Below are 11,827 nucleotides of genomic sequence, written 5' to 3' on the forward strand. Positions count from 1 at the left end.
AGACAGAAGCAAAGTATGCCCTGCGAGTTTTTCTTCGGTTGTTTCTTGATCATGCCTGTGCGTCTTATACCTGGCAGAGGTCGAATATTTTGAGGAGAACAAGTATAATACTTCTCGTCTGCTCTGCGTATTACACTTGTTCTCGTCAAAATATTTGACCCTATCGCTACGCTGAAAACACGATAGCTGTTAACAAAACTTCGTTTTTAAGTCCGGATACACCGGCCTTGTGTATAGGATGAATTATGAATGAAAGTAACCTGGATATCCTGTAGCGCATTAAGCCAAAACAGATCAGAACTCTGAAATGCCAGCACATTTCACGGGGAAAATCCCAGTTAATGAAGATTGTAATGTAAAAGTTCAAACAAAATTACATTATCTGCAAATGCTGGTTTCTACTCCACGCCTGGAACCAACAAAACAGAATCATCAAGAGCAGCCGTCTCTAATTCAGTTGATATGACTGAATTTCGCTCACTGGAGCCCTGATGTTACATGTGGTCATTGTCAAACTGAAAATAGGGAAGGCGACATACAAATACGTATATTGCTTGACCGAGTAAGAAAAGAAAATAGTCTTCTTTCATTTTCATACCAGAATCATCTCTGTGCTGTTAATCTTTTCTGTTAATACAAGCGAAGTACTAATTCACAATAGTTATTAGACAACCTATATAGTAGGTTTGATTAAAAAGTATAATCTGACAGTCTTGGCAGTATATACATTGATAAAAGTAAATCCTTATAATGGTGAAGAAAACTTATGAGGAATTTTCTTTTAAAACCATAGTTTTGTCAAATTAACAACATTTTATTTAAAACTTTCATCATGTACAGGTGTCAACAATTGCCATGTTGTTTCAATTAACTTTGTATTTGCACCGAAATGAGATAATATTATTGTCTTCTGGCACAGAAGAGAGGAGACAACTCAAAAAGCATTTTTTTCTCCAATTTGGCACTTGATAACCTGTACACCTGAAAATACAATAGCAGTTAATAAACATCAAAGACCTCGTTGTGATGAATCAGGGCACCATTCATTCCCGCTAAATAACTCTATCAATTGACATAAAACGTACCTGCAATCCACATCCTCCGTTCTCAATATCGCGTTTTGCGGTCAGTTCCTTGGCCCAAGCCTGTATTTCCCAGTCCCCTTGTAGGTCGACTGAAGTCTCTATCGAGAATAAAAGAAGTGGTTAAGCCACAAGTGCCAAAATGTTAAGCAAACCCTGCTAGAAAATATGAGTCGAATTCACGTTTAAACTAATCAGACATTGTCCTCTGTCGCAATCGGTATGTCATTTAAATATTGTATTAATTCATTCTTGTCTAAACGGAATCTGTAAACGGTAAGTGTGTGTCATCCCCCTCCCATACTTGGAATAGCTGAGACTAATAATGACGGCCACCATGTGCAGTCCCAAACTTTGCTGCAAGCCCTGAAAACTCCTATTACTCCTTGAATATGTGCGCGATATAAATTGCATAAAAAAATAATATATTAAAAAAAAAATCCCTGCGCTTAGAACTGTACCCACGGAATACGCGCGATATAAGCCTCATATTGATTGATATTGATTGATTGATTACATGTATCTAGTTTTTCATACAAAAGGAAAACAGTTTATTTACTGTAATACAGCTTGACGTAGTCTGTGGCGTAGGTTTTGATAACGTCATAGACTCGAAGTGCGTCATCCCTGAAGTGGTAGTTTGGCAGCGCAGTGGTGTCCTCCACCTGTCGCAACATACACCAACATTGTTACTATCGATTCATATCTTTTGATACGACTGCAGAGGTGCGCAACATTTGTGTGCCGGAACTGTTTGATAATTGCATGTGACCCATGAAATTGGGTCCGTTTTAAGGACCTGCGGCTGACTGTGCGAGCTGTTCGTCTGCGTATTGTCAGTGTACTTCATGTTTTCTCTTTGTCATTAATAGGCCTACTAATAATAATAATAATGGAAATTTATAGTGCGCTTACCTAGAAGCTCTAAGCGCTTTACAATGACATTGCTATACACATGTACAAAACCAAAATACATCATTAAGACACAAAAAGAACAGGAGTACAAAAGCAAATTCATCGTTTAAATCCATGCAGTCACAATAATACAAACACACGCGTGCGCACGCACATACGCGTGCGCATACACACACATGATATCACCACACACATGCACAGATACACACAGACACACAGACACACGTTCACACACACACACACACACACACACACACACACACACACACACACACACACACACACACATATATACACGCATGTAGACAGGCACACGCACATACATACAAACACACACACATACAAATGCACTCACACATGAATACTAATATACCTACACAATCTGCATACATGGTGTACACACAAAAAATCGCAGATATAATCACAAAACCAAGCTCGTGCTTATGCACATCCATCTATCTAACTAGATAAACCGATTTGCAGTTTGCACAAGGAAAAGAGAAATGTCTGACCGCCCTGACATAGCCCTTCGTGGTCGGCTGGGCGTTAAGCAAACAAACAAACAAACAAACAAACAAACAAAAATTAAATGTCTGGAAGCAAAAAAGTTAAGCTTCAATTGGTCAAATATATACATTTCGAGAATGTTCTATAATCCAAGCAAAGCTGGAGATATACCACGGATTATATTGAATAAACTGATGAGAATTACCCCTCTTTTCACCAGCTCCACTGGTAGTGTTCCATCCACGTCCATCCTCCACTGAGTCAACCTGGATCAAAATCACAAGTCATTTTGCAATCAGCAGCAGTATACCAAATACAGTCTGCCTAAAACACATGAAGAATTTGTGCAAACGCACTACACAAACACATTCAAACACAGTTTTCAGTTACCTGCGTAAGCATTGAGTAAATAAGCACTTATGAAGAGTACGGTTCTGCTCTTCACTCAAGTCATTTTCCTTACGTCATTCAAAGGAATTCAAACCGTCTTCTCTGTACATGGTGACCCGAACATTGCAACAACAAAGTTATAATAACTTCTACATTCGTCGACCGAATTACTTCATATTTGGTGTACATTCACTTCAGCTTCAAAGTGGGAAGCTTGTAGGCCAAATGGTCTGACTTCTGGGCAATTTCAAAAGAGGTTTAAAAATGCGAAGATCGACTCAAAAATACGAGGTTCCAAATTAAGCGGTAACCAAACGAACCCGATGTAAACCCTCCAGATTGTTTCTTTGGGGTTATTTAGAGGACAAAGTATTCAATAACCAGCATTTAACAAACATGAACGACTTGACTACACCAAGTACAGTCATGATCAGGGCATTTTCCACGGAGGAATGCTTTCCTGTCATTGATAACTTTTGGGCGTGCTATAGCGCAATTGTACATTTACAACAAAGGGGTTCACTTTTCCAGTTATTTGAGTTCAGCGAATATCTTCATAGTTTTTGTGCATGAACTTCGGTTTATTCACGACCGTTCCACAAAGTTTTCCGTCTATAGATAAAATGATCCGACTTTTACCTTCTTTTCAAAATGTGTTCCAAATTTCACCTCCAAAACTGTCAATGACACCTATTCTTCCTGTCCAGGGATTGCCCTGAACTGTAACTGGAGGTGGGTGTTTGTGTACACTCAAACATTACAGATAATCCAAAAGGTAAATGTCCGGAGGGTTTATGTCAGGTAAGTATGGCTACCCCTCAATGTCAGACCTTGTTCTGTCGGGTCGATCCCCGAATTTGGATTTTTTATGTGGAAATTCCACAAAAGACAATTTGACCTACAAATGTCCCACTTTGTCATTCACGATCTGAAGTGAATGAACACCAAATATGAAGTAATTCGGTCTACAGATTTGGAAGTTATTGGCGTTTTTGTGGGTTGCAAGGTTTGAGTCACCCTGCACCAACATATTGTTTCCAGAATAACTTTTGCCAAAAAAAGGTTAACCACCCAGAGCAACAGCATCATACTCTGCTCAGTGTTTTCAGACTTAGTGTGTACCATAGTGCATCTGTCTGTTGTGAGGGACGGTCTAATTTATTACATTATCCACACATTCACCCACCGTTTTCTGATGATTGCAAACGATCCTTTCACGCCAGCGTTCATGATTGAGTCAATGATGCCACCGGAGTTGACAAGAATTACTCGGGCCAGGCTGCAAAATAAGATCACATTCAGTGTCGTTTTATTTGTTCAAACAAAAGTTTGTGGCTAGTCTTTCGGATGAGACGAAAAACCGAGGTCCCTTCGTGTACACTACATTGGGGTGTGCACGTTAAAGATCCCACGATTGACAAAAGGGTCTTTCCTGGCAAAGTTCTATGGGCATAGATAAAAAAAATGTCCACCAAAATACCCGTGTGACTTGGAATAATAGGCCGTGAAAAGTAGGATATGCGCCGAAATGGCTGCGATCTGCTGGCCGATGTGAATGCGTGATGTATTGTGTAAAAAAAATTCCATCTCACACGGCATAAATAAATCCTTGCGCCTTGAATATGTGCGCGATATAAATTGCATAAAAAAATAAATAAAAAAATAAAAAATCCCTGCGCTTAGAACTGTACCCACGGAATACGCGCGATATAAGCCTCATATTGATTGATTGATTGAAAACAAGTCAATCTTTTGCTCCCACAACACAAAACATACCGGCCATAATTAGCTCGGGGGAAAATTGTGAGGTGGGTGGCCTTACATTTGCGCTCAGAGAGGCGCCAAGCATCCTGCTCTTATCTTTTGGTTGACGTAGAGTGTTCAGTTTATATTTGTCTTTGTGTTGAAGAAACTACGTTTGCTTGTAAGCGATTTTAACTGTTGCTTCAGCATCATCAATTGAAGAATTCACCCAGGTTCTGCTTACTTTTCATGGACTATTGGCTCGTTTGGCCTTCGCATGCTGTCCATCCTATAATGTCATGAGTTAACTGCAATGTATCAGGGATTGGCCGTTATGTCTTATGTCAACACTACAACAACTGCAGAAAAGGCTGAATACGGCACGCATAACACTCATGTTACAGAATGAGAACTCTGCACTTCTGTACGACCAAACTGTGAGCAGAAAAGTGTGATAAGCTGACACTGAGCCCGTGACTGTCGAAAACACCAACTCTTTAGTTTTGGAAGTTCCTCCACCATCACGGAGCACGTTTGGCCAATCTGAGGGAGTTAAGAAATGATTATCAGACCAACGTGGAAGAGCTAAACGGTTAAGGGGATGCAACATAAGTGAATATTTACAAGGGGTAACCTCTCAGAGAAGCCACGGAGCCACAGAAGAGAGCAATCAGTATTGAAGAAGACATCCCATTTTATCCTACATACGCGAGAGAGACCACTCATTAGATAACAATATCGTTCAAACCACACGTGTGTATATCATGTAAATGAGGTCATGTCAAGCAAGTCTGGCAGGGACCTGTTTTTCTACTGCTCATGATGCCAAAGTCACCGAGAACAACGTCATTATAGAAAACAAAATTGCTCCAGGGTTTCGAGGCAGTATGCCAACCTATGATCCAATTTTCATAAACAGATTATCTTTAATTCTGAGCTAATTTTTAGAGTAAAAGTAACGTATGTATATGTGATTGGGTGGAAGAAGAACGAAAGATTTGTTGAAGTATAGACCCCAAAGATAAGGAGAACACAATCAGGAATTAGCTAAGAGACTGACCAAGACTCACTTTGTGTGTGCTTGCTTGCTTAAACTCACTTGTTGATGGCGATGAGGAAGAGGAAGTGAGGAGCCAGCATCTTGAAAATGGGGTGATGCCGGGACAGCTGTCTGTGTGTGGTAACCACCACCCCCTCCATCAGCAGATGGGTGAACCCTGTACATCCGAGAAATGAGCACATTTATGTGAGAGACTGTCTGCTATAGTATATATAAAAGACGTGAATAAAACGAACACGAACACTTACAACAAGAGCAACGAAAGCATCATGAAGCATGTAGCAGCAAGTAAACACACAAGAACACAAACACGGTCAAACATGTGTAGTGAAAAATTAACTAAACCTCCTGCTTTGTGGTTTGTGCCATTTTGTCAATATCGTCTCACAAGACAAAACGTGCTAATCCTACCATGCAATTACATACTTAACAATATTTGTTTTACCGAGATGTGTAATGGCTTGATGGTAAGCGGCGTCCGCATTGTTGAACCACATCTTGGCTAGGGTCCAACTCCATCCGTCGGTAGGCAGAAATACCTGCACACATCGAGTGCTTGTTTTTATAAAAAGCTGTTATATACTTTATATGGCTATCTGAGAAAGCAACGGCCTGATGTATATTTGTCAGACTGCCCGTGTCATCTTATCAATCGGGCAGCACAGAAAGCTGCATCTAAAGTATTAGTGAAAATTGACGAAATTCTTGTGGATATCCAACTTTATTTTGAAAACTCTTCAAAGCGCCTTGCTGCTCTTGAAACTTTCAAGGCGGAAGTCAAAAACCGAAACGTCTCAAAACGCTTTAAATTAGGCACATTTGTATGAACCCTGTCAATAGCCTACGAGTTGACACTGTTTATAAACTTCTGACCCTGTAATTAGATAGGAGCGACAGAGACACAGCGCAAAGCTTACCGGGTTGTCCGCTGCACGATCCTGGAACAGCTGAATGGCAACAGGCTTCAGTATGCCATCCTTGCCCTCCTTCTTGTCCACAAAAAACAGGCCTATTGGTGCACACACCTGTTGGTGTTTTTGAGTGTTTTGGGGGAGAAAGGAAGAAGTATTTATAAGATGTAATGCATTTGCTGATTAGCGGCAATGGTTTCAATACGTATTCGGACAAAAAATGGAATAAGTAAGAAGAAATGGAAGAGAAGATATACAAAAAAATAAAAAGTAAAAAGTAAGAAAAAAAGAAAGAAAAAAAAAGGAAAGGAGGGCAAAGGAAAGGAAAGGAAAGCAAAGGAAAAAAGACAAAAATACGTCTACCCCATACCGATTATTTTCTCGCACTTATTTTCCCTATATTTCCAGTTGCAGTCAACACGATAATGTATACCGACAATAGCTTATTCTTCATATGACAGAATTCCGCTTTTGAAGCAAATGCATCTTTAAAGATGAAAAAAGGCCTTTTATTCATAACCTGTTCTTCTTCTTCGTTCATGGGCTGAAGCTCTCACGGTGTTTACTTATATGACTGTTTTACCCCGCCATTTAGGCAGCCATACGCCGCTTTCGGAAGATAAATGCTTGGTATTGCCCACCGAACTCTAATATTGGTTATGGAATCGTTTCTGTGCGCACTTGGTCTTGTGCTTGCGTGTATGCACGAAGGGGAATAAGGCACTAACAGGACTGCACATAAGTTGACCTGGGACATCTCCACAATCTCCACCCTTAGCCCAGCAGGGGCTGCGAGAATTTGAACCCACGAACTTCTGCTTAGGAGGCTGGCGTCTTATATTTGCCATTTTTGCCCGCCTGAATCTTAACCCGTGAAACAGCGGCACAAAAAAAAAGAATAGAAAGAAACCATTAAAAATACAAACTGTTGGCGTTGGGACACATCGACAGCAACACGTCAGCTTGCAGCTTTCTTTGTGTTTAGCATCTTCAAGTATCTCCAGATCACAAACGTAAAGGCATTTCTCCGCAATGGCTTGCTCGATAGTCATCCCTCCAATAAACTGTTTCAGCGTTTCAGCCGACACGGCGATTCTGAAGAAAACACAAACACAGAGATACCAGTAAATTCAACAAAAGCTCGAGTACAATAACATTTATACTACATACGTGAGATACACCACCCATGAAATAACAATATCGTTCAATTCACACGTTGGGATATTATGTAAATGAGGTCGTGTCAAACTAGTCTGGCAGGGACCTCATTTTCCACTGCACTGTTCCACTCGTTGCTTTTTCAAATACTGAAAAGGTCGCTTTCGCTCGCATTGCAATATTTAGATAAGTCACGTAAGGCGAAACTAATACATTCAGTCAATCTGTCGAACTCACAGAACGCACTGCATTTTTTCACCAAGACAATACAGCGTCGTCAATCCCTGCGGCAAGAAAATCATTCACACTTTTCACGTGGATCACGCAGTAAAATTGACAAGCCAGTATAGCGCAGTAGCGGTTCCACGTAGCAGGAATTTGCGCTTATCCGTTTTTATTTTCATTTTCTGAGCTTGTGGTTAACCCAATATAACATATGTATATGTTTTTGGAATCAGGAAATGATAAAAAAAAAATATGATGAAATTTCTTTGCATTAAGGCACTCAAAATATGACGATTAAGCTGAATTGAAAGCACACTCCTTCCCGTGTAAATGTACTAGTTTGTTTGTTCGTTCATGGGCTGAAACTCCCACGGCTTTTACGTGTATGACCGTTTTTACCCCGCCATTTAGGCAGCCATACGCCGCTTTCGGAGGAAGCATGCTGGGTATATTCGTGTTTCTATAACCCACCGAACTCTGACATGGATTACAGGATCTTTTTCGTGCGCACTTGGTCTTGTGCTTGCGTGTACACACGGGGGTGTTCGGACACCGAGGAGAGTCTGCACACAAAGTTGACTCTGAGAAATAAATCTCTCGCCGAACGTGGGGACGAACTCACGCTGACAGCGGCCAACTGGATACAAATCCAGCGCGCTACCGACTGAGCTACATCCCCGCCCCCACAAAATGTACTAGTGAACAGTACGGCCCGGCTCCCATTCGCAGATCTGGCCAGGCTTTTATTGGGGATAAGACCATCCCTCCACTTGGTCATATGCCGAAATTGAACAGCCTCGGTACTCTCTGTGCACTGTTAGAATTTTTGCGTGAAATAATTTCGTGAAATCATCTTCTCCTAAAATTGAAAAAATATATACATATGTTATGTTTACTTTAAAAACGCGCTCAAAATTGAAGAAAATAGGTTGAGTAGAATGTTCGCATGCTTCGCGGAGACAAGCGTGACCCGTCTCGGTCTTCAGGTATTGATAGCCGAGACTATCTGAATGAAGTCGCCTATGACTGATTTTTGGAGTTGAACTTTTTGAAGTTTGATGCATGCAGATTGACTAAGTATAAGTTACAGCTCCGTCCATCCATGGTATCGCCTGATATTTTGTCGAGACTGGGTCAATGAATATGATGACGTCACTCGAGGCTCTGCCGAGAGTGACGTCATTATATTCTTTCACCCCGTCGAGACAAAATATCACGCGATACCATGGATGGACGGAACTGTAACGTATATATGGCATGACCAAAGTAAAGAGAATTTGTCATGGGATGTGGCAACAAATCATTGGAAATTCACCATGGGCAATCAACCCAAGCCTAGAAGTTGTAGAACTATATTTTGTTTCAGTCTTGGCAAGGCCAGTTTTGTCCAGTTCCGGAAAAGACATAATGAATTCATTCACCCTGCCGAGACGAAACTAAACAATTCCCCGGATAAAAACGTATAAGCTTATTATCCCGTGACGCATCAAAGCTAAATTTTGTTTTGAAATGTCATTACAACGTACAGATAACTTATAACGACATAATCGCCTTCACAAGACAGGAAAAACGCACACTTTGTTTTTCGTCTGCTACAAATCTAGTCTTGTTGGTTGACGGAGAGAATAAAGCTTCAATCATACCTTCATCAACAGGAATAAATGCTCAATCCGCTGTCAGTTCGCAACTGAACCTTGTTTTTTTCTTTAACTTTTTGGTTAACATTGAAACGGCAATCCAAAAGAGTGTTTCAGCTGTTTCAAGACAGAGGCTTAGCTCCTTCTTTTGAGTTGCTTTTCAGTCTAAAATGACACCGGAAGCGAACAAATTGTCGCGTATACTTTCGTCACAAAAAGACGTCATGACAAAGTTACACGCAAAGCGAAAGAGACTTTGACGTCATTTACTTTTGTTTGGAATTTTCCGCCTGTTCCTAGCTTGTCAGTGAAGACCTGACGTGAGTAAGCTTACCCTTTGCAGCTGTGAAATAATCAGTCTTGTGTCTCGGTCGTGTAGGTACAGAGTTTGCTTCTGCAATCATTGTGTTCGTGTTGATGACGGCTTCATAAGATTTCCATGTTCTTGTTTCTGCGGCTGCGCAAGTTATTTTGCCTAGGTCATGGCCGAACTTTAGGCCTACGGAGAAATATCGCTGGATATTTTCTCCCTGGATTAACAGAGACAAAGAAGGGAAGTCATGCTGTATACTCTTATACAGCATGACTTCCCTTCTTTGTCTCTGTTAATCTAGGGAGAAAATATCCAGCGATATTTCTCCGTAGGCCTAAAGTTCGGCCATGACCTAGGCAAAATAACTTGCGCAGCCGCAGAAACAAGAACATGGAAATCTTATGAAGCCGTCATCAACACGAACACAATGATTGCAGAAGCAAACTCTGTACCTACACGACCGAGACACAAGACTGATTATTTCACAGCTGCAAAGGGTAAGCTTACTCACGTCAGGTCTTCACTGACAAGCTGGGAACAGACGGAAAATTCCAAACAAAAGTAAATGACGTCAAAGTCTCTTTCGCTTTGCGTGTAACTTTGTCATGACGTCTTTTTGTGACGACAGTATACGCGACAATTTGTTCGCTTCCGGTGTCATTTTAGACTGAAAAGCAACTCAAAAGAAGGAGCCAAGCCTGTGTCTTGAAACAGCTGAAACACTCTTTTGGATTGCCGTTTCAATGTTAACCAAAAAGTTAAAGAAAAAAAACAAGGTTCAGTTGCGAACTGACAGCGGATTGAGCATTTATTCCTGTTGATGAAGGTACGATTGAAGCTTTAGTCTCTCCGTCAACCAACAAGACTAGATTTGTAGCAGACGAAAAACAAAGTGTGCGTTTATCCTGTCTTGTGAAGGCGATTATGTCGTTATAAGTTATCTGTACGTTGTGAAGACATTTCAAAACAAAATTTAGCTTTGATGCGTCACGGGATATAAGCTCATACGTTTTCATCCATGGAATTGTTTTCTTCGTCTCGGCAGGGTGAATGAATTCATGATGTCTTTTCCGGAACTGGACAAAACTGGCCTTGCCAAGACTGAAACAAAATATGGTTCTACAACTTCTAGGCTTGGGTTGATTGCCCATGGTGAATTTCCAATGATTTGTTTCCACATCCCATGACAAATTCTCTTTATTTTGGTCATGCCATATATACGTTACAGCTCCGTCCATCCATGGTATCGCGGGATATTTTGTCTCGACGGGGTGAAAGAATATAATGACGTCACTCTCGGCAGAGCCTCGAGTGACGTCATCATATTCATTGACCCAGTCTCGACAAAATATCAGGCGATACCATGGATGGACGGAGCTGTAACTTATACGTATATCCCTTAACCGCGACTTGTTGTTTTTAGTTTTCTGTTGTGTTTTAAATAATGTTCTCAGCAACACAAAACAGATAAATTTAAAGCATATTTGAATTAGTCTGACTTGCACACTAAATTGTATCATGTTACTTTGAGGTATAGGGGGCTTTTTGCAGTAATTCGTGAAGGCATCTTGACTGGTCAATATTGGGCGCCCAGGCTCCTGATATGGACCATTTGTTAATTTTTGTGTATTTAATTTATCCTGAATGTCTATCAAACATTATTTGCTCTAATGAGTCCCAACGGTTAACTAAAGAGAGAAGGACTACCAAACACAAAATGAAACTTCTGCTAATACTCACTTTCTGATGTATTCAGGGTCTGTACAAAGCTGGATAATGGAAGGGTTCAGTCCGTTGATTCGTTGATTCGCGAAGACTAAGTCCATCTCTTGTTTGTTGCTGAGATTCCATCTGGTCAGTCCCTTTAATCCATGAAAAATAGCAAG

At 40.7% G+C, this 11,827-nt stretch overlaps 1 protein-coding gene and 1 long non-coding RNA gene across 2 annotated transcripts in view; one reads left to right on the forward strand and one right to left on the reverse strand.

The window, feature by feature from the left end:
- Positions 1-11,827, forward strand: part of LOC138968794 (uncharacterized) — a 379,269-nt gene that overhangs the window by 123,663 nt on the left and 243,779 nt on the right. The gene's annotated exons all lie outside the window — the stretch shown is intronic.
- LOC138968789 (polyunsaturated fatty acid lipoxygenase ALOX8-like) overlaps positions 1-11,827 on the reverse strand; it is a 28,126-nt gene that overhangs the window by 5,039 nt on the left and 11,260 nt on the right. The window contains exons 6-14 of the mRNA XM_070341432.1: positions 11,682-11,803; positions 7,535-7,703; positions 6,615-6,722; positions 6,143-6,236; positions 5,737-5,854; positions 4,081-4,173; positions 2,710-2,770; positions 1,642-1,747; positions 1,086-1,183 (exon numbers count right to left, since the gene is read on the reverse strand). Of these exons, the coding sequence (XP_070197533.1) occupies positions 1,086-1,183; positions 1,642-1,747; positions 2,710-2,770; positions 4,081-4,173; positions 5,737-5,854; positions 6,143-6,236; positions 6,615-6,722; positions 7,535-7,703; positions 11,682-11,803 (969 nt within the window). The remainder of the gene's footprint in view (positions 1-1,085; positions 1,184-1,641; positions 1,748-2,709; positions 2,771-4,080; positions 4,174-5,736; positions 5,855-6,142; positions 6,237-6,614; positions 6,723-7,534; positions 7,704-11,681; positions 11,804-11,827) is intronic.

Source organism: Littorina saxatilis, linkage group LG6 (genome assembly GCF_037325665.1).
Source record: "Littorina saxatilis isolate snail1 linkage group LG6, US_GU_Lsax_2.0, whole genome shotgun sequence".
Taxonomy (NCBI): domain Eukaryota; kingdom Metazoa; phylum Mollusca; class Gastropoda; order Littorinimorpha; family Littorinidae; genus Littorina; species Littorina saxatilis.